Raw genomic sequence first — 25,346 nt, 5'->3', positions numbered from 1 at the left:
AGTTTTTTTTTTTTTTTTTTTTTTTTTTTTTTTTTTTTTTTTTTTTTATGTCTCTCTCTCCCTTCAGCCGGTTGGATTTTCCCCATCTCCCAGCACCTCGCAGGTCTCTCCTCTGAGCAGCCCGTTGCCTGAGCGAGTGGAAACGTACAGCTCAGCTGCAGGTTTCTGCCTACAGAGCCAGAGTGAAAGAGAAAGAAAAGGGTTGGGGAAGCAGAGACAAACACTGACCTGGACTTAGAGAAAAGACATCCAATGGCTGAATAAAGAACCCCTGTTCATGTTTTGGGATATTCTTTCAACTGGCTGGAACGAGAGCGGATCAAAAGAATGGGAAATGCCAGCAGACCCTTTAGAAGAATTGCTTATTTCTTATGCCTTTTATCTGTGCTTTTGCTGACTGAAGGGAAGAAGCCAGTGAAGCCAAAATGTCCTGCCTGGTGCACTTGTACCAAAGATAATGCTTTATGTGAAAATGCCAGATCTATTCCTCGCAGCGTTCCGCCTGATGTTATCTCACTGTAAGGGCTGTAAGCATTTGCTTATTTGATTTATGATTTAAAATGAAGTCGGCTGTGTGGTGTTTTCAGTGCGTACGGAGGGCTGGTTGCTGCAGGGAGCCCCCCCAGCATTCCGAGCCATCAGCTAATGTGTGAAAATTGTGCTGCATCCTTCAGTCCTGATTTTCACATCTCTCTCATCTGTCTGTCTGTCTGTCTGCACATATGCCATTTTATACCTTCTTCTATACTACATGAAACCTGTAACATGCATTTTTTTTGTGTTCTTGGTTTTTTTTTTTTTACTTACATAAATAAATTTCTCTGTGATGACCAGATGAGTATTATAACCATGGATATATGAGACTACATTAATATAAGGTTGTTTTTTTCTTCTTTCCAGATCCTTTGTGAGATCTGCTTTTACTAAAATCCCAGAAGGGAGTTTTTTGCTCACACCATCTCTGCAGCTTCTGTGAGAAATATTTATATGATACAATTTTTTGTTATGAAATGTGTATGTAGCCATGAATATTTTAGGAGGGGTCTGAGTATGAATTTCATAAAAAATGGCAGGAGAAGGTTCATTAGATGACGAAATAGAAGAGTTTTTAGCGATGTGGAGTCAGTGCATGTTTGATTGTTTCCAAGTGCATGTACCGGGCGCTGTGCGAGGCTGCGTGTTGTCGGGGCTGCTCGGAACGGTGACATGCTGGAGCTTTCAGTGACAGAGCGCATGCTAGCTTCATTAGGCGTTAATTAACATTACAGCAGGGACTTGAGCATTGCAACAACTATTCCTGTTTCTCTCTTGCAGTCCTGGGGCCTGATCCCAGTGTAAACGGGCCCGTTTGCAGCCTCCCCCACGCTGGCTGCGGGCTCGGCCCCCCCGGATCAGGCCCTTCCCTGCAGTGGGACGGGTCCGGGAGCCCCTCTCCCTCTAAAATTGCCATTGACTTCTGTGGAAGTTCGGTCCCTTCGGTGGGGGGGCTGTGCCTCCAGAGCGCCTGGATTTGACCCCGTTTGTTATTCCATGTTCTTGGGGAAAGAAAAAACCAACCCCCAAAAGTAATGATTGATTAAAAAATGTAAAGGGTTATTTCAGAGCGAGGAGCCGCCCGGGGGTGTAGGCAGGGAGGGAGTCTGGGGGGGTCTGTGGATGAGGATTTTTGCAGGCTCGGGGAGGAGTGTGGGCACGGCCTTACGTAAGGGTGAGCCATTCGGGGGCGCGGGGGGCACTGCCAGCCCCCCCACCGGGCCCCGGCCCAGCAGCCCGGGCAGACACCCCCGTGTCACCAAACCCAAAGGGGACGTGCCCGGGCTGCCCAGCCCTGGTGGGGGTGGGATGGGGTGTTCTGGGGCTGCATCCACCCATGCCCCTCGGCTACCTCCTGCGGAGCCCATGAGGAGGTGCAGACCTACGGGGGCTGGATACAGGGTAAATAGGTAACTGCCGTTACTATGGAAACCTAAATGCTTCTCCGTGGAGCTCTGTTGCCGCCAAGCTTTCTCCCAGGTGGTCACACATCACAAAAAGGGACATATTCCAGGCAGTGCCTGCAATGGGCCCTTCAGAGCAGGCACAGAAGGAGGAACCGGTGGGGCTCCCGTCGGGAGGGAGCCAGCAGGACACCCCACTCCTGGCTCCGATCCCCCCCCTCCCCTTGGCCATCCCGCTGCCGGGGGGACAGGCCTGGGCAGGGGGGTAGGACAGGCACCCTCTTTCTATCTGGAGTGATTGCAGCGGGGCCGTGCCCCCGGCGGTGGCCGCTGGGGTCCGAGCCGTGGCAACCAGGCAGGACCTGCTGTGTGCCCACCGACACGCAGGGGCCCGGCTGCAACACCTCCTCCTGCCCCAGAGGAGCGGGTTTCGTTCCGTGAGGGATCTGTTAAAATGGTGCCAAGAATCCACAGATTACTTACTTCTGCTCCCTGGCATTTCTAAAAATACTGCCCGACGCTTTTCCAGCTCTGTCTCTAACATGGTAGCCCAGCTGCTCGCCAGCCCCGGGGCGTCAGGCTCCGGGTCCCAGGCACACACAGACCAGGGGAGTGGGATCCCCTCTGTGGGGCCAATGCTCCAGTTTACAAGTGGGGAAGAAAAACTGCCACCTTTGGCAGGAGATAGCGAGGGAAATAATATGGAGAGCTCAGGCTAATTAAAAATGACAGTAAGTTTTAGCTTTGCACGATTCTAGAGCTGTGTTGGTAGGTTTAATTTAGCCAATAGCGAGAATCAGCAACCTATATGTATTTTTACATAATAGTCTAGAGCATTACATTTTTAGAGTCCAACTGTAATTGGGTCTCTCCAGGCACACGTTTCTAAGGGTGGAATATTCCCGCCTCTGTTATTATTTACTACTGGCGTGACTGTAGTAGTGGCAGTGGTCTCTGGAAGAGCCAGGGTCTCGTTGTGCTGCACACCAGGGTCCCAGGCCAGGAGAGCTTTTCCTCTAGAGCAGTGTGGAAGGACCGGCACGGCTACGGCAAAGTGCCAGCAGGAGCGTTCCCTCAGCGGGGAGAAACCCCCTGCTCCCCTCTCCAGCCCCCGTAACGCCCTGTACCATGGGCTGGGGCTGCCCTTATGGACAAGTGACATAGAAAGGAGGGGGGTAGTCGTGGCTGGAGGGTCCCAGAGCAGGCAAATCCGGGGTTTGAGGTCAGAGAGTGGGGAAAAAAGTCACTTTTGAGCATCGAATACGCGTGATCCAGCCGCTGGGGGGAGGTTTGGGATGGGAGGCAAAGCAGCTCCCCCAGTGCGAGACCCGTGCCCTGAGCCTGGCCAGCTCTGCATTAGCCATTAGCCCTGCTCTCTGAGAAGTTGCCACCCTCTCGCTGCGCTCCCAGCGCGCAGGAAAGGAGAAATTACCCAGTGGCATCACATCAGAAAAGTGAAATTGGTTGCAGGCAGCAGATTTACTAACTTGGTCTCCTGCTTTAGAGATTTTGCCAAATCACTTATTCCCTCTAACAAAAAAATTTCCTGCTTATATTTTTTGTACAGATATAGGAGCGTATTTAAAGTGGCAGAAGCAGAGTCTGCAACAGCCAAGTGAGAAAATAAACCAACTGCAATTTATTCTGAATGCAGACTTCAAACTACAAGATTAACTCATTAACTGTATTAATTCGTACTTGGAAATGTTGAATTCCTGAATGCCTGAGGATGTCATAGTGTAAATCTATTTATCCATCAGGTCCAACTGAATAAAATATAGATGTGTCTCTAGTATTCCTCTGGGGTAAACTTCAGTGCATCACACTTGACAGTGCCTCAGCATACAGTAAGGGTGTGATGGTCCAGAGCTCAGTTAAAGTGGACAAATGCAAACATGGCTGCTAAGCATAAATAAAGCTGGAAAAAACAGCGCTTTTTCCAGTCCACTTTTAATGCTTATAAAATGACATAAAATAAAGTGTGTTGATGGTATTTTTACTGCTAGATGGATGACAGATACATGCACAGACCCAGAGCTATCTCCAGCAGGTATAACGTGGTCTTAAAAATAGTTCTGATTTGAACGCTGACTAAATGAAGAGATTTTACGTTTTTTTGTCAGTAACTTCCCAGTACCCTCAGGTCAAATACGCTCACTGAGTCGAGGGATTTCCCTGCCTGTCGGCGGTGTGAATCCAGCCGCTCTCTGGAGCAGCAGCCGGGTGCTTGCCCTGGGCTGACAGGACCTGTCTGTTCTGCAGCACAGGTCACAGCTCCCCTACTCCAACCAACATCTCATTGTCTCCAGCGGCGCTCGTACAGTCCCAGTGTTTGACTGGCACAACAAACCCACGCCTACGTCCCACAGAAGTCAATGCAATTTTATCAGATGGCCCTGGTAGCGAAAGCAACAAGTTGTTGGGTCCTTCCCTTTGCACCAGCCCGTGGTGCAGCCCATGGGGCTTGCGCTCCTGGGCTGGCACCCCACGGCCCGTGACAGTGGGGAGGTGGCCACCGTGGTTTGCTGGACCATTTTCCAAAGGTGCCAATAACCTAACGGTCTTCTGTTTCGCATCTCTCTATGCAGGTTGTTTACATCCAACACTTTTGATGTTATTAGTGACGATGCCTTCATGGGCCTTCCTCACCTAGAATATTTGTGAGTGGACAAATGTCTATTTTGTGGCATTATTGAGTGGAGTGGGTGGGCTTCCAAGTTCCAGGCATTGCTTTAACCAGAATGACTTTACGACCCCTTACAGGTTCATAGAGAACAACAGCATTAAATCAATTTCAAGGAATACTTTCAGAGGACTGAAATCTTTAATTCACCTGTAAGTACAGCAGTTGAATATGTTGCTTGGTATGTTTAATGTCATAACGGAGCCACTGTGTTGTTTCTTTGCGTTTTGATGTATAGCTGTTCGCATTTGTTTAGGCGATATTACTAGCAGTTTAATTGGAATGTTAATCTTTGTGTTTCCACAAGAAGTAAGGGAAGGAGGGTAAAGCATCGGGAGCGTGCCCGACATGGGGTTATACCCAGCCCTCAGCATCTGCATCCTGGAGCATTTATCTGGGGGTGTGTGTCATGTCAGGGGAGTGGGTTCTGACCTCCTGGCCTTAGCACAAAAACCTCCAAGAGCGTTCGGAAACACGGTCATTTAACTTCTTCTTTCATATGTTTTGACAGAGGAGAGAAAGAAAAGGTTCCATCTTAAATACTTAATGCATAAATACAGCAGTTGAATTGCAGTTCACCACATCCTCCACCACATAGTAAATGTACCATAAAACACTTACTCTTCCCTTTTTGGTCAGAAGAGACAAGACTCGGGGCTGGCTGACACCCAGCCTGCTGTGACCACTCCTCTGTATAGTCACTGAGAGAATGGCTCGAGGGGAAGAGGAAAGAGGGGGAAAAGGTAATAAACAGGCTGTGCAAATCCCATTAAAATCCCCATTAGAGGTATAGGCATAATGACAGTATTGTTAAAAAAGGCAGATAATTGGATAAGGCTGGTAACTGGGACCCTGTCTTCAAAATATTTATGCACATGAATAGCTTTATATTCACAAATGGGTCCAGTACATTATTTATCATATTCATTTACTTATTTAGTAGCCGTTGCTGCCAGGGAGCAAATTGCTCTTCTTCAGAGAGGAAGGCGCAGTTTCTCCTCCGCAGAGCACACAGCCCCAGAGCAACCCCCGTCTGCCCCGTCCCGCTGGTTCCTGGGGTGCTTCAGCACTTCCACCAGAGCAAACACCTGCCGGACAGCCGGGTGGTTTGCCTGTGGCTGCGTGGATGCTTTTGGGCCACAGATCTGTGCATGGTGCTGCCGTTGCCCGTGGGGCACTATTCCTAAGGACAATGAGGAATTTGCAGACAATAACTGCACCATTAACCACAGAAGGTGCCCGGTTTGATCTGCTCCCAGAACCGCTCCCCACCCCTGGGGCCCGTGGTGCAGCCCATGGGGCTTGCGCTCCTGGGCTGGCACCCCACGGCCCGTGACAGTGGGGAGGTGGCCACCGTGGTTTGCTGGACCATTTTCCAAAGGTGCCAATAACCTAACGGTCTTCTGTTTCGCATCTCTCTATGCAGGTTGTTTACATCCAACACTTTTGATGTTATTAGTGACGATGCCTTCATGGGCCTTCCTCACCTAGAATATTTGTGAGTGGACAAATGTCTATTTTGTGGCATTATTGAGTGGAGTGGGTGGGCTTCCAAGTTCCAGGCATTGCTTTAACCAGAATGACTTTACGACCCCTTACAGGTTCATAGAGAACAACAGCATTAAATCAATTTCAAGGAATACTTTCAGAGGACTGAAATCTTTAATTCACCTGTAAGTACAGCAGTTGAATATGTTGCTTGGTATGTTTAATGTCATAACGGAGCCACTGTGTTGTTTAACTTTGCATTTTGATGTATAGCTGTTCGCATTTGTTTAGGCGATATTACTACCAGTTTAATTGGAATGTTAATCTTTGTGTTTCCACAAGAAGTAAGGGAAGGAGGGTAAAGCATCGGGAGCGTGCCCGACATGGGGTTATACCCAGCCCTCAGCATCTGCATCCTGGAGCATTTATCTGGGGGTGTGTGTCATGTCAGGGGAGTGGGTTCTGACCTCCTGGCCTTAGCACAAAAACCTCCAAGAGCGTTCGGAAACACGGTCATTTAACTTCTTCTTTCATATGTTTTGACAGAGGAGAGAAAGAAAAGGTTCCATCTTAAATACTTAATGCATAAATACAGCAGTTGAATTGCAGTTCACCACATCCTCCACCACATAGTAAATGTACCATAAAACACTTACTCTTCCCTTTTTGGTCAGAAGAGACAAGACTCGGGGCTGGCTGACACCCAGCCTGCTGTGACCACTCCTCTGTATAGTCACTGAGAGAATGGCTCGAGGGGAAGAGGAAAGAGGGGGAAAAGGTAATAAACAGGCTGTGCAAATCCCATTAAAATCCCCATTAGAGGTATAGGCATAATGACAGTATTGTTAAAAAAGGCAGATAATTGGATAAGGCTGGTAACTGGGACCCTGTCTTCAAAATATTTATGCACATGAATAGCTTTATATTCACAAATGGGTCCAGTACATTATTTATCATATTCATTTACTTATTTAGTAGCCGTTGCTGCCAGGGAGCAAATTGCTCTTCTTCAGAGAGGAAGGCGCAGTTTCTCCTCCGCAGAGCACACAGCCCCAGAGCAACCCCCGTCTGCCCCGTCCCGCTGGTTCCTGGGGTGCTTCAGCACTTCCACCAGAGCAAACACCTGCCGGACAGCCGGGTGGTTTGCCTGTGGCTGCGTGGATGCTTTTGGGCCACAGATCTGTGCATGGTGCTGCCGTTGCCCGTGGGGCACTATTCCTAAGGACAATGAGGAATTTGCAGACAATAACTGCACCATTAACCACAGAAGGTGCCCGGTTTGATCTGCTCCCAGAACCGCTCCCCACCCCTGGGGAAACGGCGCAGAGAGGTGAGGAACCATCACCGGGCACCCTGGGGCATCGCTCATTCCAGAAACAGGAGCCTGCTTGTGTACATCACATCTGTTAAAAAGAACCCTAGTAAATATGCATACAAATGAGCTCCATGAAGTCAGAGGAGAAGATGGACTTTGTTCTATTTATTCTGTTGGCTTCCCTCTCACCAGGTAACTGTGGCAATGCAGGAAGCCACCCAACCACACGTATTGTTATACTGCAGCTACCTTTGATAATCTCAGTGTGTCCTGTTTGTAAAAGGGAGCCACCTTGTATGTTTCAGTACACAACAATTTGTGTTGTGCTTGGAGCAGATTTAAGAGAAGGAAAATTAAAGAAAAATAGCATACACCCCCCAAATAGATACACACACAAATAGATACACACCCCAAAGAGGTGCTCGGGAAGCAGTGAGGTCAGAAGGGACTATCGGCATCATCCCCTATTTACTATTCCTGAATTTAAGTATATGCCTAAGTGGCTTTGCTTGGCTAGAGAAACTGGAGATAATAACTTTTTATGTTTACAGGCGAAAACAGAAGGGCTTCTAAGTCTTAAGACCTACAGGTTCTAACTGGGGTCCTAAACTAGAAACATTTCTTTCCATTTTCATGTCTTCTCAGAAGTAGTAAATAATGCTGTTAACCCAAAGAGGCATAAGCTGTACCCTACAGCATTATTCTTTTCCTGCCCTGCCCTCAGTGACATCTCGGGGACCCCGGAGCTTTGGTGGCCTCACCCGGCGGTGTCTGACAGAGATGTGATATGTGGCTGGTGTGGGGCCGGCTGGCATCACCCCTCACTCTTCCCAGCTGCAAAACCAGTACAGCTGAATTTAAACGAGATCTCCCAACATTCAAAACTGGGAATTAATGGCAAGCTTTTGCTGATCACACACACACACACATATTCCAGGAAAGGCATTCACACTGATCAGCGATTTCTTGTCCATTAGCGCTGATTTCCAAAAACCATGAGCTCAGCCCAAGTCCAATGGAACGAAGCTTAGTATTGAGATTTTGCTTCCAGAAGAGGTACAGGAAAGCGGGGAAACTGCAGTAATGTGCACACCACGTACTGGTATCATCATCAGTAGATGCCATTGTGACTAATTGTTTTAAAATAGTGGTGTTGGCGAGCCCCCAGTGGTGATTGCCCTGGCTTTTGCCTGCCGAGGGAAGCTCTGGAGATGCTGCAGAGCCAGGAAGCAGGAGGAGACACGGCGTTTCAGTGGAAGAGAGAGTCACAAAGTACACGAGCTGTTCTTAAAAGCAGCCTCGCACAGCTAAGTGCTGGAGAGTGCCAGGGGTCTTTTCTTTAAGGAAAAAAGCCCATACAGTATTACTACACTTTGCAAAAATGTGTGATTTCATGAACTAGCGCTGATGCTGAAGTGTCTTCTTTTCCAGGAGTCTCGCAAATAATAATCTCCAGTCGCTTCCAAAAGACATATTCAAAGGCTTGGATTCTTTAACAAATGTGTAAGAAAGCAATTAATTAATCTATTAATTATATGAAAACTATAAAGAGGGGGTTTTAGAGGACATTGTGAGCGACCATTCAAACCAAGAGCCAGTAATGGGATCCTTTTGCTGGGCAGAGACTACCCCATATGGGTGTGCTGGGGTTTTGTCTGCTGGTGTTGGTAATTTGCTTTAGTTTGGAATATTCCACCGGTTATGAAGATAAGTAATATTGGTAGTAGCTGTTCAAGAGAGCTGCATGTTCATTAAGAGTTAGTGGGTGAGAAGAAAGGGATGCATGAGAGAGTGTGGCATGAGGGGAGGGTGGAAGATACTGAATGGAGTGACGTTCCTGTGTGTAAGTCATTTGTGGGAAGGTGATCTTTGATCACAAAAGCATGGCTCTGAGTACATACCCTATCCCATACTAAAGCTAACCGCAACCAAAACATTAACCCCAGTTTAAATAGATAATTTAAATACCAGGAAAAATACAAAATAGAGAGTGGCAGGGGAATCCTGCAGTTGCTTCGCTGAAATGTGTCCTGTTGACAACACACCGAGTTCTCTGCCGCCTGACCTGGGCTACCGAGTGCAGGACGTGGCTTGCCCGCTGGCTGTAAGGGGGAGGTGGGCTGCAGCCTGCCCTGGCAGGGCCCTTCGCTGGTGTCTCCTAACGCCCAAAATGAGTGTACCTAAGGGAGACACCATGTCCTGACTGAGTGACCACATGTTGTGTTAATCCCAGTCTGGGTCACGAGAACGCTCTTACTGAGAAAGGCTAATCCCAAAGGAACAACCTCCCAAAACGTGGGGCCAGCAGGTGGAAGGCTTGTGGGCACCTGTAAACTTGGGAAATCAGCAAAAATTTCCTACTGATATCAAGCTGATTTCCCTAACAGAATTTAATCCATGTGGGTTCTGCTGTGTAGTCTGAAGTATGGGTCAGGACCAATTAAACCAGGAAGTCATTAATTGAGAATAAGCAAGAAGGCCCATATTTAACAGGGGCCCAGTCTGTTGTTGTCCCGCGAGGAGGAAACCTCCGCCGAATCCTCTTTGTCAGTGTGTGATTTGTTGTTGTAGGGATCTCAGAGGCAACGCCTTCAACTGCGACTGCAAACTGAAGTGGCTGGTGGAGTGGCTGGGCAGCACCAACGCCACCGTAGAAGACATTTACTGTGAAAGCCCACCAGAGTACAAGAAGCGAAAAATCAACAGCCTCTCCCCAAAAGAGTTCGATTGCATTATCACAGGTAAATGTGCTTCCAATTATTTAAACTTGTTAAATTAAAGCCACAAAGCTACATATGTTTTTTTATTCTAGGGTCCATTTTTGCAGGAGGTCTGTGCACGGGATGGAGCTTCCACTAAAATCCATAGGAATTCTGGGCAGGTGTAAGGCTGACAAGCGAATCACTTAGGGTCCTGTATTGCAGCTTCTGCTCAGACTTTAATATGCTGTGTAAAAATTTGGAGAACTGGGACATAAACCGGCACCTCTTTTAATTGAAAAGCAAGTTGGAGTGCTCCTTTATCAACAGGAAAACTGGACTAGTGGGGAAATACTGTAATTTGTAATAAATTGGTAACTGCTAAGCAGATGTTTTTCAGTCCACCATGGAAAGCATCTCTGTAATTATCACGTTGTGTGCACTTTTGCAGAGTTTGAAGTTTATCAGTCCCTGCCGTACCAGTCTCTGTCAGTAGATACCTTCTCATACATGAATGACGAACACGTGGTTATTGCTCAGCCTTTTACTGGAAAATGCATCTTTCTGGAATGGGACCATGTAGAAGTGATGTTCAGGAACTACGACAACATTACAGGTACAAACACTGCTCCACAAGTCACGTTGCCACAGCCCGCCCAAAAGTGGTGCTAACCCTCTCTTTTGCTTTTGTTTTTCCAGGAACTTCAACTGTTGTGTGTAAGCCTATAGTTATTGAGAGTCAGCTGTATGTCATTGTCGCCCAGCTCTTTGGAGGCTCCCACATATACAAAAGAGATATTTTTGCTAATAAGTTCATAAAAATCCAAGATATTGAAATCCTTAAAATCCGAAAACCCAATGACATTGAAACGTTCAGGATTGCCGAAGACTGGTATTTTGTTGTTGCAGACAGTTCAAAAGCTGGTTTCACCACGGTTTACAAATGGAATGGGAATGGATTCTATTCCCATCAGTCTCTGCACGCCTGGTACAGAGACACTGATGTGGAGTATCTTGAAATATCCGGCAAACCACATTTAATTCTGTCAAGTAGTTCCCAAAGACCTGTCATATATCAATGGAACAAAGGATCGAATGAATTTGTTAAGCGTTTTGATATCCAAGATATGGAAGATGCATACGCAGTGAAACATTTCAAGGTGAAAGAGGACGTATACATTTGCTTAACAAGATTTATTGGGGACTCTAAAGTAATGAAATGGGGTGGCTCGGCATTTCTGGATTTACAAAGGATGCCATCCCGAGGGTCAATGGTATTCCAGCCGCTTCAGATCAGCAATTACCAATATGCCATTCTTGGAAGTGATTATTCTTTCACTCAAGTCTATTATTGGGATGCTGAAAAGGCAAAATTTGTGAAGTTTCAAGAATTAAATGTGCAGGCACCAAGATCTTTCATACATGTCTCCATTGATAAACGAGATTTTCTCTTTGCTTCAAGTTTTAAGGGAACTACACTGATTTATAAACATGTCATAGTTGACTTAAGCGCATGACACTCCTAATTCTGAGATTACATCAGACTTTCTACCATAAGTGGACAAAATGAACTAAATGCATGACGACTCTCGTATCTTACTTCCAAATGAATGCCTTTAAAAGTTGAGATTGCTAGAACAAAGTATTACTAGTATCTTCATCTTTAATTGTCAAGTCTAGTGGTGTTGGAAGTTGCATTTTTTAACAAAAAGAAATTAAATTAACTGTTCTTTGCATCCACAGTATGTAAATATGTGTGCAACTGCATCTGTTGCTATAAAGAATATTAAGATGTACTTTTCCATTTATTTATTCACCTGTTTGAAACAACTGCCAAATAAAATGTTTACATTTTGTGTCTTTAACATTCCAAATATTATTTGCAGGTGATACTTTTTATTTGTGTATGTATTATACACATACAAAACAAACCCAAGGCAGCATATTGCCCAATGCGGCGGCGTACTGCATAGAAGGTGCACAATACTGAGGAGCAGGTGGGTTTTACATATAACTAGAAGTTTGTGATAAAAATACAGCCTTGAACCCCAATCCTATAATAAATCCTTGCATTTATGTGAAGCTTCGCTGATTTCAACAGGACTCCACCCAGTAAAAAGGGTTGTGTCACACAGATCAGGTTGTAGGATGTTCAGTTATATAGATCCAGTTGTAGGATGGGGCTTTGTACTGTGTAGAGCTGAAGTTCCTGATTTTTTAAAAAATTAGAAAGAAATCAACAGAGTAAAAGCTGCTGTAAAGGTCTATCTCTCTCCACCTCACAGTGAAGCAGCACAACCCAAATCCCTGGTATGCCAGTGGGGCTGTCGCTGTGCCGAAAGCGTCCCAGCTGGCACCGCTTCTCTAGCTGCACATCACTTGCACCAATTCTGTGTCCCTGACGAGTCTTTCCACTGCAGCGTCCCAGCTGGCACCGCTTCTCTAGCTGAACTCTCACACATCACTTGCACCAATCCTGTGTGTCCCTGACGAGTCTTTCCACTGTAACCGCAGTTATTTAATCTGCAATGAATTTATTAATTACTTGAATGAGTGTAGTGAATGTGAAGTCGTCTTATTCCACTGTCCTGCCATGAAGTTTAGTCACAGATACCTGTGAAGCTGCGGGAGCGCTGACCGCGGCAGGACGGACTGAGCTGGCGCGGTGCGTGCACCTGCGGGGAGGCTGCCTAGATCCATGAAATTGTGCCAAGTCTGAATCTGGCATGGAAATCTGCTACCAACTCAGAGTTAATAGTCTTTTGTTTACATACAACTAGTGCATCCCTTGTGAGAAACCAACGCTGCTGCTGAAGATCATTTGCACTTGAAATCATCAAACCTCGTGCTTCAGCGCCATCTTAAAAATACACCCAGGAATACTGCCTATGTTTATACACATTTCTAACATTTCTCACATACTCAGGAGCTGGTGGGCAAATCAGACGTACAGCCCGTGCCTGTCAGCTCATCACACGGGCTGCTTCTGAGCCCGGCTGCCCCCCACACTCACAGAGACCCCGGAAAGGCAGAGCAGTTGCAGCCTCAGTCACTTCTCCTTGGCTTACACTGCTGCTGTTGGTACAGCAAAAGAGTAACCGTTATGGAAAAAAGGCATATAATGTGTATTTTAAGAAGCTGCTCCTAAACAGTGTGTGGTTTTTTACATCAAATGTTATGTGAAAAGAAAAAAAAATCCCACACGAACAGTGCGCTCTAATAAGTTAATTTTTCTGATGCCTTGTTATCCACAGCTGCCTGAGCTCTGGCCAGTATTTGGCTTAATAATTACCTGTTCTATAAATGCTTACAGTGTGATCAGAAGGATTTTAAACTATGTTTCACAGCTGAAACCTTCAATTTTTTTCTTAACAAATACATTTTCAAAAATCATCTTGGTAAGTCATCACTCCCTTGACAAGTTTCCTTTATAAACCTTTAGCTTTCATATCAGTGTGATGTCAAAGCCCAAAGGGACCCCATCACCTCTTTGACTGTTTCTCAAGGTTGGCTGCACGACGGCGATTGCCAGCGAGGTTTGTCCATCTCCCCAATCCACCATGCACGGCAGGGGAGTGACCTGGAGAGTCATGAACCCATCTCCAATCTGCCAGCAAATCGGGAAGGGGTTTCTATTTCAGTTTGTCTTTTGTTTGGGTCTTTTACCTACAGTCCTATTGAATGATGTACACCTGATCTCTCCCGTCACACTCGCCTGCACACACTCTCTGTGATTTGATAATCACGTAAATAATGGCTGTGTACCCTTCTCATTACGGACACATTATGGACATGAGTTTAACTGGAGCTGGGGAACCTTGCTAATCTGCTACCAGCATTTATCCCCATCGCTGTACCCCAACAGACTGCCTGACAGTTGTACCTTGAGAAGGTGATAAGCCATGGAACTGTATCTCAGAGCCAGCCAGCCCCCTGCCCTGGGACTGTGTTCTGAGGGAATTTATTCTGGAATAATGCAACAGACTGATGAGAATTCCTCACTACTCCTGGGTTTAAAGGAGGAGTTTAAAAGCCTGCAAAGGGTGTGAACCAGCAGAATTTTACATTCCCAACACCTGTAACACCAAGCTGTGACACAATGCAGGGTGGGAAGGGATTCACCTGCCGGGTAAGTACACAACTGTGTTCTCACTTTGGTTGTTCCCTCAGGAAATTTCACCTGGAGTTGAGCACTGATGATCTGGGAGGTTCTTAACACCCGTGTCATTTCTGGAAGGTCGACTGACACTATGGAGTGCTGAATCTGAGTCTGTTCTCTTCTGAAACCCCCTTTCTCTAGTCAATTCATGTCGGGTGGAGTTTCACAGGGACTACAGGCAGTTTCTTATTGTGCAAGTATAGCGTTTCCTTGCACCACACAAGGAACTGGGATATTTTTAGAACAGAACTCATTATCTTTAACGTAGATGAGCATAAAGCCTCATTAGGTGACTCCCTTTGCCGTTTCTTCCTAATTTCAGAGACAGGGTGTTTTAACAGCGTAAGGCCATTCTCCATCCTGGTTCTCTGCTCAGTTTCCCTTCTGGTATCAGTGGGAGTCCCAGACAAAAACTGAAATAGGACCTTTTATCATATATACATTGACACTTTTTCTAAATGTTGTTTAAAAAAATCCATTTCTGTTAGCAAAATCTATGTTACTTGTGGCTGACAGGTTGTCTTCTGCAGTTGTAATGGATTTTCTGAACTGCCCAATCGTTTTGTTTATGACTGGCAGAGTATGTAAAGCACTAAAAGTATCAGAGAAGACAATATGAAGGCTATTAATGGATCCTGCTGATGCTTGATGCTGCTTAGTCATGGTAATGTCTGAGACAGAAAAAACTGTTAATGGAATTGTATTGTGTTCCTACAACTACTTCATTATCTTCTTAATGGAGCACATATATAAAAGAATATACACTTATCTATCCTGGAAGGGATATATAAAATACATTCCGAATACCTGTGATTACACCATGTGTAGCTTTCTTTTCTTTGCTGTTGTAATGTCTAGGACTTGCATTTGTTTCTACTTGTTTTCCATTGAAAAAATATTCTTCCTACTAAGAAGAAAATTCAGTAAGGAAAATCCTTGTTCTGTAAGGTAAAAACCAAACAGAAACAGGGACAAATTGTATTATTGGTTTGGAGTTGCATTTTAATTATAACTTCTTTTAATTATCTTATTTTTATTTTTAAAACCTTATTTAAAAGGGTGATAACGGCCATTCGAAGTACACTTTAAAATGGGAAACAATTATTAGCACAGTTAATAATATGTGATATGCTTTTATATGTTCTAGTGGGAAGGTAATTGTCCAGCAGCTGTATTTATGTATATGAGCATTACAATGTGTTGTGTGAGCATTCAATGAAAAATAAAGAATATTCAAAGCACAGAAGTAACAAACAGTCCTCAGGCTGTTGATGGACACTGCTGGTAATGGCACCAAGAGAAAGCAGAGGAGTCAGCATAGGGACAGGACATAAACCCACAGCAAGTCTCCAGAATCCAGGATTCTTCCTTTCCAAGGAAATATTTTCCTTACCATGAAACACCTAACGTGTTCCTCCTCCGCAGGGACCCTTGAAAATCCAGATCTTACAAAATATAGCAAGAGGCTTTACAAACTGAGCGTGGCAGCAGAGCTGTGATTTAGAAGCCCGTTGATCAGCAAGGCTGAACGTGGTGTTGTGGTCAGGAACTGACCTGTAACTGTTGAGGGCTTGGGGTGCCTGATTCCTCAAGATGGAGCCGGGGTCCACTGTGGACTGACTGTGAATGGCAACTTCTCCCCATGGCTGGGGACTCCGCATTCCAATGGCTGTGCTACAGCCACGTCTGTGTCTATTATAGTCCTCTTGAACCAAGTGCCCAGGGGCCAACCCAACCCTACGCCTGTTCAGGAACTTTCCCGACACAAACTGCAGCTACAAAGCCCTCCAGTGTGCTCTACAGAAGTGGGGTTGTATTTGGGTTTGAGACTTTGAATTTCTCCAATTAGTTATGCTAGTGTAATACTTCTGTCTTCAGATTTGTTACAGCAGAAAACAATTTGCCCCCAAATGTGCATATTTACATTCATATAATTGTTTATTTATTCTCCAAATAAACTGAAGTGGATGATTGCGATAATTAAGTTACCGTTCCCAATCTCCCGTTCAGAAATCAATTTTTGAATTCTCAAAAGCTGTTTTCAACTCAGCCTTACTTTCTGCTTCCTACTGAATTACTTCAATTGAGAAAGGACTTTCTGACCCATTCTCGCTTCCTGTTGGAAGGCCTGGATGGCGACAGCAGCATGTTAGCGAGTTGTCAACCTGCCCAGATGGTGAATATCCAAGAATGCTGAAAGAGCTTCAGAATAAACAGGCTGATCTGCTAAGAATACACAGTCCTTCATTAAAAACCATTTATGTGCAAAAGAACTGGAAGTAACAAATATTGTGTCTGTTTTTATAAAAAGTTCATGGGATAATCAGCAGAGTTTCAGACCCGTAAGATCCACATTTATATCTGGTCTAATGTCTGGAATGATAACAGAAAATGGAAGTGTAAAATTTCAGGAGAAAGGTGGTAACTAAACTAGCGGGACAGGCTGCCTAGTGCAGCTCAGGGTCCAGAAACGCAGAATATTATACATAGAAAAGAAATGCTCACAAGGTTTAAAATGAGCAGTAAAGAACAGCAACCTGACATTGTTGTGAACGACTCGGCAAGACCCTGATCTCAATGTACAGTGACAGGAGAAAGCAAATAACGTTACAGGATGTGCAGGATATAGGGAGGATACACTACAGGGCATTTCCTGCTTTCTGTGAGACACTGCATGCACTACTCATGCAGCCAGCTCAAAAATCATACAGCAAAATACTTTCCCCCCCCAGAATTAAACGGTGACATTCATTGCAATGGCCGGCTGTTGAGAACAAGAACATGGCATTCAGAATACTGTCAAACTACAGTAAATTGTGTTTTTCTTTTTTTTGGTACTGAAAATAATTTCTAATTGTGAGGGAAGTGGAGGTTTGTTGCAGTTGTGGCTGCAGCCCCTGGGGAGCAGAGGGCAGCCACGAGCCGGGTGACGCCTGCGCTCGGTGTGGCACGGCCCGTCAGTCACACAACGCCTGGAAACCACCTCAGCTTTGATGCCCAGAGTCACAAAAGAAAATATGTAATATGTGCATAGGAATTAGCTGTTCAGAAGCACTTACAACGCTGGGAATATGAACGCTGAAAAACTCTGGAAGATACTGGCAACATATATTTGGAGGATGTCAAAAATTAGAAAATCTGGGCAAACTCTTTTGCAAGTGCTTGAAAATGTAATTGCACAACTTTGGCTGGTTTCAGCTGTGTAAGTCCTGACGGACACAGCCTCCCTTGGGAAGAACAGAACTCAGCTTTTTTATAAGGTTATTATTAAGAGCTGAATTTAGAGCTGTAGAAAATATTATTTGCAAAGTTCCTTATGATTAACCAGGTAATAGCATTGTCCTGTGAGGAGTAATTTCTACAATACAAGAACAGATCACCAATTTTGGAAAAAAAATACCCAAAGAAATAAATAAACAACCCCAAATTTCACAATTTGTGAATAACTGTGCAATGTGAAAACCCCGTCCCGCTCCCTTTTGCCCTCCATATAGAGAAGCCTAATGATACTCCCCCTTCAGGAAACCCCCAGTGAATATGCCGCTGCAGAGCCCAAAACAAAGGAAGAAAAAGGACAAAGCTGGAACAGAAACAATAGTTTGTGGTCAGGAAATCTGGTTCGTTCTGGAAAGTTTAATTGCACCTGTGAACATCTAAATTTTCTGATATATAGAACATCACTGAAACGAGAACATCCTTTTAGTGTTTACACTTGAAGGCATTAGCTGCGTGGATTATAGACTGCAAACACCAGTACAAATCCACTGATTTTAAATAATCCATATGCGCTGGCATTACTCCCATCTTAAACCCTGTCTCTAACTTGTCCTTAGCATTATTTCAGATAACAATAACTCCCTCAAACTAAACTCACTTCAAGGCTGAGACCAAGAAAAACACCGGGTACAGCAGCCGCTGGGGAAGCTCTGCCTTTCTACAGGGGGTTCTGGAGTCCATCAAACTGCAACAGCAGCTCCGTAATCATATTGAATTGGCCTGAACCAGATAGGAAATGAAATGTTTGTTCCAGAATTACAAATCATTTCAGGATTTCTGTAAAGTTATTTTGAGAGCAGTGACACTATCAAAGGATTTAAAAAAAAAAAAAAGCAGCTTCACAGCAAATCCTACCATTGGGGTGGCTGTGACTGTTGTCTGAAAGTATGCACAGAAGTAACTAGGTAAAATTGGAAAACAGTCAGTAAGTCTATGACATGAGATGTAGAGTGTACCTGGTACGACTGTCACAAACAAACTGTGCTACAGTGGTATCGCTGCATACAACCAGAGGAAATGGCACAGTTGGGTTTCTCTCGTAGCCCCCCTCATGCCCAACCTTGGAGGAAGCTCCACGTGTGCCTCAAGAGTGACATTTTCCCTGAACACAGCCTCAGCCTCAGCACACTCCTCCCAGAGACGGGGGCAGCTCGGCAGGGTCTCCAGGACGCCAGCTCCGGCGTGTGGGAGCCCTCCCGGTTCTGCTGGCATCTCCGAGGGAGCGCTGGGCTCCTGTGAGCCCTGGGACAGATTGCAGGGGTCAGAGCAGCCGGCAGAGCCTCGGTCAGCCCAGTCCTGCGGGCAGGATCGGTGCTGGCTGAGGTTACAGGGACACAAAAATAACCGTTCCCAGTCAGTTCATGCGCTCTGACGCCCTGCCTGCTTGGCCAGAAGCAACACTTAGTAAAAAAAAAAAAAAAAAAAAAAAGACTACGGGAAATACAGCAGGATGATTTCCCAGGATACCCTGTCAGCCTCTGGCAAGGAAGGAAAAGGAGCCGTGTTTCCTGCCTGAAGGAAGTACTCCTGTGGGCAGCAAAATGCCCAGAACCGGTACATTCTGCCTGCCTGGCAGCAGCAGGGGGTTCTGTAATGAGGAACGCTGTTCTGCATTGCAGCTCCTGCAGGTAATGACAGAGCACAGACTGCACTTCCAAAATAAGGGAAACGAGAAAGACCCCACCTGTATCTGTGGCTCTGACAAAGGGAAAGGGTTTTAAAAACCCAAGTTTAAGGTTTTCTTCCCATGACAACAGCAGTCGGGGCTGCATTTGAGATCCCTCCCCTCCGGCCGTACCAGCAGAGGCAGAGGGAGAGCAGCAGGCGCTGCACCAGCGTGTCAGAACACGACGGGAGCTGCACAGGCTGAATCATGTTAGTGTGTTATATATATCAGATGTTTACATACAGACAGAACATAAACATGTTTTATATAAATACCACTCACACATATCTCTATGCACGGAGTCCCAATACACTAATACTGATCCATCACCTGTGACAAGGTTATGTACGTCCTATGTAATTTTTGTCCTGGGGAAAAGTAGAAGCCAAGGAAGAATAATCTCCTTCAAGGAAGGCATATAAATGAATGCTTAATAATTCATAGGAGACGCGAGCAGGGAGGTGTCCCCGTCCTGCCCTGCAGAGCAGCTCCAGGCAGGGAGCTCACGGAATAGGAAACGTGCTGCCCAACTGCCAAGAAATGCTGCTGATTGAGGCAGTTCCCTCCTTCCATGGAGATAAACTATATAGTCAGTCATTTCTACTGCTGCTGCAAAAAAAAAAACCAGTTAAGGTGACTGTGAGAAAACATAATTGAACGAATCCTCTTAACAGTCACAAATGCCATTATGGAACAGAAGAGAACAAGTGTGAGCCATTTCCATTTCCCTGCGCTCTCCTTGGGGGCTCTGACACTCCCGCACTCCCGCTGTACCTCTGCCATTGGATCTGTGTGCTGTGCTGTGCTGTGCTGTGCTGTGCTGTGCCGTGCTGTGCTGCCTGCCAGCAGAGAAACCTCTGGAAAATCACCACCAACTTTAACGTTATGTAATTCTTCTACTGCTCTTCTCTCCTGTGGCAGCGCTGACTGCCATGAAGGAGGAAGAAAATTCTGCTCTTGCCTACTTCCAATTGCCTGAGTAAATTAGAAACAGTGTGTATTTCAGGGGTACATTATTTCTGTTCAAGCTCCTTGCAGAAGGGTAACTGATACCTGCTGCCTACTCCTATCTATAGTTCAAAGAATATCTGCCCTTCCCTCTTCTAAGACCTTTGGCTTTGGTAGCTGCCGTGAACAAGCCCATATAGTAATCTCTGCTGTATGCAACTGGCAATTTGCTCTCAATAACAGGACAAGTTCTGAGATGGTTTCCAATCAATCCTTCAAGGAAGAGGTGGAAAAAACCAAGCAAAGCTATCAAAATTGCCAAACATAATTTTTTGAAAGATCCAGAAATTGGAATGAATTTGGGAAATAATTTAAAATTTTAATTTTTTTTTTCTGTATTCCTTGTTAATTATCTCATCTTTTCTTTTTGTTCGCTGTGCATTTCTGTATGCACTGGATGATCTTACTCTTTATGAATAAAGAGTCATTCAAAGGAAATAGAGCTTTAGTTAGTTTTATAGCTGATCTCATAATGTTCTGTGTTCCTAGCAATAGTCCTGACACATGGGATCAGAAAGTACAGTAAGGGAAAGGGTATGTGCCAAGGCCACAAGCTTTTCACTGCCTAAGTGGCCCCAATAAACAACTGAAAAGGGAGTTATGAGAGTTACGGTGTTACAGTGAACCCATGTTCCTCTGGTGTATATATAAAAATTTTTATGCACTTTCCTGGAAAATTTTTGCAAACAGTGAGGACTCAGATACCCTCAGCCGACCAAATGAAACAATATGCCTGAATAAACTACCACCCACGCTTCTTTTGCCAGAAAGGAGAGTTTTCCAAATGCAGGCTTTCACATTGGTTGCTTTGCCAAGTGCATATTCAAAATACAGATTCTCCTAAGGAAGTAGAAATAATAGCCTTGACAACGTATGTTTTATCAAGCACTAGTTTGAAACATATACAAATTCCGGTTGTTATCTTGAGACTTGCTTAGCAAGCAGCACAGTTATGCCATCCATAGTTTGAAACATATACAAATTCCGGTTGTTATCTTGAGACTTGCTTAGCAAGCAGCCATCTGAGGACAGCAGCAATGCTGCATGACTTTTCTGTGACCAAAATCACCTTTCATATGGGATTGAAACCACACGAACACGTATAGAAGCAAAAGTTGACTATTGTCCTGCTTATCCATTATTTTTCAATTCTGCAGAAGCAAAAAGAAAAAAAAAAGTCTTTCATTCTGAAAACCACAGAAGTTCTTTGTTACAGATAACTCCTTGCTTCTACCCGAATGTATTTGTCTCGATACTTTCAGCCTCCTGACAGCAACTGCCAATAGAGCAATGTGGAAAATGCAGTGAATAAGAGCCCCAGGATCTCTGCGTTACTTGCAGGATTCCCCGTCACTCCAGCGTCGCAGCCCATCTCCTGTTGTCACAGCACCAGTCAGTACAGCAGCAGCTCAGGAGGGAGAGGACTGGGACACTCCAAACACACTCTGACACAAGATTAAACGTTTGTAGAACCGTCGTGTATGTACATGTGGAAGCATTTTGTGGTGATGGCAAAACCCAGTAGCATTCACTGTCCACCCTGACAGGGCAGCTGGCAAACACAAGTCTCGCCTAGCACATAAGATGGACACAAAAACCACTAAGACATGGAAATTCACCTGAACTTTTGATGGAGTGGCAGCAGCTCATATGGACCACATCTCCACTGGGCTGCGAGACTGCAGTTTAGTCATTTTAAACATATATTTTATTTTGTTTTATTGTATTTTTTTTGCTGTGAGGGTGACTGGACACTGGAGCACGTTGCCCAGGGAGGTGGTGCAGTCTCCATCCGTGAGGATGTTCCCAATCTCAGGGGACACAGTCCGAACTCTGGCTGCCCCTGCTTTAAGCTGGGGGGGTTGGACCAGACAAGACTTCAAGGCTCCAGATGTGCCCACCAGCCTCAGCTGTTCTCTGGCCCCCAAACAACCCTGGGTTTGAATGACTGACCAGGACAATGGAATTCCACGGCACTGCAATAACTGTCTGGTTTATGGTGTTCAGGTGCAGAGGTAAATGGTTATTGCAATGCTCTTAAGAGTTGGATCCATTTCAGAAGCTGATAAAGTATTTCTTATCTATTTTTTTTCTTAAACCTTTTCAGAAGGAAAGGAACAAATGCAAGTTTATTATTTATTGTGTTACTTCCTTTGCACTAGCCTACATTAGTTTTAATGAATATATTGCTAGACAAATCCCAAATTAAGATCTTAAAAGTGGTTTTACAGAATTAGCATTTCTACAGAATAAAAGCCATCAGTACAGATTGCTGCTTTGATTTAAATCTTTTACTATTTTTATAGCTTGGGCAGTACCTCCCTGTGCTGGCACAGCTATGCTGAGATCGATCTGGGGTAGTCATCACCAGGGGATGTTCCACATGCAGAGCCCAGGAATCCAGCCTGCGTATTTTTCACCTGCAGAGCCCTTAGTGCTGCCTTTAGGTGAGGCAAGGAAGGGCTAATTACGTTCCAGGGCTCCCTGGCTTTGTATTACTTAATTCTCACTAAGCTTCCAAGAGGCAGCAATGTTTCAAAAAGCTTATTAAGGTATTTCAGTGGCAGATAAAAGAAATGATGTGGTAGTGGATAAAGTTCTTAGAATCTCACAGAAAACTCCCACGGTTCTCCTCAAAACTCAGGTAATTGCTTTGTCATTTGTGCCTGTTTCTGTTAAAAGTTTCTGAAAAGCTCCTCTGAGGAGCCAGAGCCGGCACTTACAGGCAGGGAGATGGAGACCGAACACCAGAGGGTCCCTCACCGGGCACACAGACCAGGGACTCGTTACAGGACTTTTCCAAGTACCTGCCAGGTCTGTATCTCAACCTATGATGAGGCACTGGCTTCTTCCTGCATTTACAATGACAAAAACTGCCTGCCTAAATTCTGTATGAGGATGAGAATGTTCCTCCTTGCAAAACAGCAACCCAAGAAAACCCTCTGTGTGGAGAGCGGTGACCAGCAGGAGAAGCTGGCTCCCTCTCTGCACTGATGGTATTATGGAAACCAGGTAAATGCCATTTTAGCTGGTGCTGCAGTTTAATTTTCAATGGTCAAATTGCCCAAGTTCTTTAAAGCTTTTGCTTATGGACTTTGCACTTGCAGGAGATACAGAAGGTCCTTACTGCTCTACTGCTGGTTGGAAGCTGGCAATGGGCTGGAGAAAGGAACAGCTAATTCTGAGCACAGCGTTACAAGGCTAAATCGGTACTTGCAAGGGCTGCATAAAACATGGACCTGTCACATTTATGCAGCTACTTAATTTTCCAATCTAGGGCAGCGTGACTGCAAAGCCCATTTTCCCACTGGTGAGTCTGGGCAGCGCGACTGCTCTGTCGTTCCGTGCTCTCCTTGCCCAGAGAAGAGGGTTGCACTTCACCAGCAGAACTTGGAAGCTCTCTGGAAACCGAGACAGGCTCCTGGCAGCGCCACCAGGAGCACACACAACGCTTTATGTATCTTGGCAAAAACAAACACTGCCCCGAGATGTCCCCTTTCAAAGCCAGGCATGGGGGGGCACCAAGGGGGTTGTTGCAGAGTCCCTTTGGAACTCCCTACAGTACAGTATTTGGCACTGTGGCACTTAAAATTTTTACTTTGGGTTTCATAGTGGCAGTATTATAAAATAAATACATAATCTGCATGTTTTCGTGGTGGGTTTTGTCAGTGCTGGGTTGATGGTTGAACTAGATGACCTGAAAGGTCCCTCCCACCCTACGTGATTCTATGATTCCATGATTTTTAACAAAGTATACAAGCAAATATCGAGAAATCATAAGAACTCACTAAATTTTGGTGTGCGTTGGTACTACAGATGGAGTGAATTGGCTGGTTTTCTTCACCAAGGACTCAAGCTGCTCCTACAGAGGTAGCTCACCAAGTGATGGCCAAGGGGGCATTTCTGCGAGGCAGTGTCACGCTGGCTGGCCAGGGGACGTGGCGGGTCTCCCCCATGGCATTGCCCCCCCGGGGGCAGCTGGTGAGGGGCGGAATCTCCTGCCCCATCTTTCACCAAAACTCCCCCGGGAAGGACTGGGTTCAGTCCGCGTGACTCCCGCATCAGCCACCTGCAGAAAGAATTAATACTGATTTCAGCACAAACACTTTATTTTCTCCTTTTTGACAATTGATATAACACATCAAATTTTTAGTTAAGAATAATCTCTGAAATAATTCTGGTCACATTAATCAAATGCTAGTTCTGAGACAATGGAATACTTATGGCCCCTGATAGGTTAGCATGGGCTATAAAGTGGGCTATAAAGTGGGCTAAATCAGAGACAAAGAAAGCTTGAAACAGCTTTTATGAGGTAGCTTCAGGGAAAGCTTGAAGTAGTTTGCGTGAAATATTTTGTGTTTACCATTTAGTACTCATTTTGCTAAAGCTATAGATTACATATCCCCTTGTTAAACACTGATTAACTTATGCAGCTAAAAGAATAGTGTGAGTGTGTGTGGAGTAGGAATTCCTCCCTATTTTAATTATTGATAACGGCTCAATTTGTTCAAAATTTTAGCATTTCAGGTTTATTCCGGTCCCTTTTCTCTGCCCTCTTTGGTGGGTGAGGAAAAGGGGCTGCTCTGTGTTTCCTCCCCTGGCCAAAGACACGGCCGGCCTTGTGTTTTAAGGGAAACACACGGTGAACGGGAAATTAAATGGGGTTTTTTGACCCTTTTAAGAGCCCCCCCGGGCCGCTCACCCCTCACAAAAAGGCTGACAGCCCCAGCGGGCCCCGGCTCCACTTTGACCCCGCGGGGGCGGCGGGCTCTTCCCCACAGAGGCGCTGCTGCCCCCGCCCTGAGGGGGCAATTAATTAACGGCTCAGGGCCCCGCTGAGGGAAAGCCGAGCTGTTCAAATCGGCGGGACCTCAAACCGTGACACAGAATACGCAGAAGCCGTAATAAAAGCTCCATTATCGCGGCGCTGATACCGCCTGCGAGGAGGCTGATGAGCCGACGCCGTGAGGTACTCGTCCCGGCTATATACTTTTATTCCAGGCGCTCAGACAACGCAACAAACACCCCTAAAATACCTTTCCCACAGTTTAGTTTTCTTTTCGCCTCAGAAAGTCGCTCGGCATCGGCCGCGGCCTGCGCCGCCCCCCGCCCGCG

General features: G+C 45.4%; 1 protein-coding gene across 3 annotated transcripts in view; it reads left to right on the top strand.

Annotated features, from left to right (window-relative positions):
- The window catches only part of LGI1 (leucine-rich, glioma inactivated 1), a 25,675-nt gene extending 13,679 nt beyond the window's left edge, over positions 1-11,996 (top strand). The window contains exons 2-9 of one of the 3 annotated variants that reach the window (XM_014965984.1): positions 68-518; positions 901-972; positions 4,526-4,597; positions 4,701-4,772; positions 8,855-8,926; positions 9,995-10,164; positions 10,574-10,738; positions 10,822-11,996. In XM_014965984.1, the coding sequence (XP_014821470.1) occupies positions 328-518; positions 901-972; positions 4,526-4,597; positions 4,701-4,772; positions 8,855-8,926; positions 9,995-10,164; positions 10,574-10,738; positions 10,822-11,639 (1,632 nt within the window). In that variant the 5' untranslated portion in view covers positions 68-327 and the 3' untranslated portion in view covers positions 11,640-11,996. Of the gene's footprint in view, positions 1-67; positions 528-900; positions 973-4,525; positions 4,598-4,700; positions 4,773-5,976; positions 6,119-6,221; positions 6,294-8,854; positions 8,927-9,994; positions 10,165-10,573; positions 10,739-10,821 lie in introns of those variants that run through there. The other 2 variants (XM_014966000.1, XM_014965990.1) reach the window with 2 other exon arrangements.
- Positions 11,997-25,346: the final 13,350 nt, after the last annotated feature.

This window comes from Calidris pugnax, unplaced genomic scaffold, assembly GCF_001431845.1.
Source record: "Calidris pugnax isolate Ruff unplaced genomic scaffold, ASM143184v1 scaffold64, whole genome shotgun sequence".
Classification (NCBI taxonomy): domain Eukaryota; kingdom Metazoa; phylum Chordata; class Aves; order Charadriiformes; family Scolopacidae; genus Calidris; species Calidris pugnax.
This window is presented reverse-complemented; position numbering and strand designations above follow the sequence as displayed.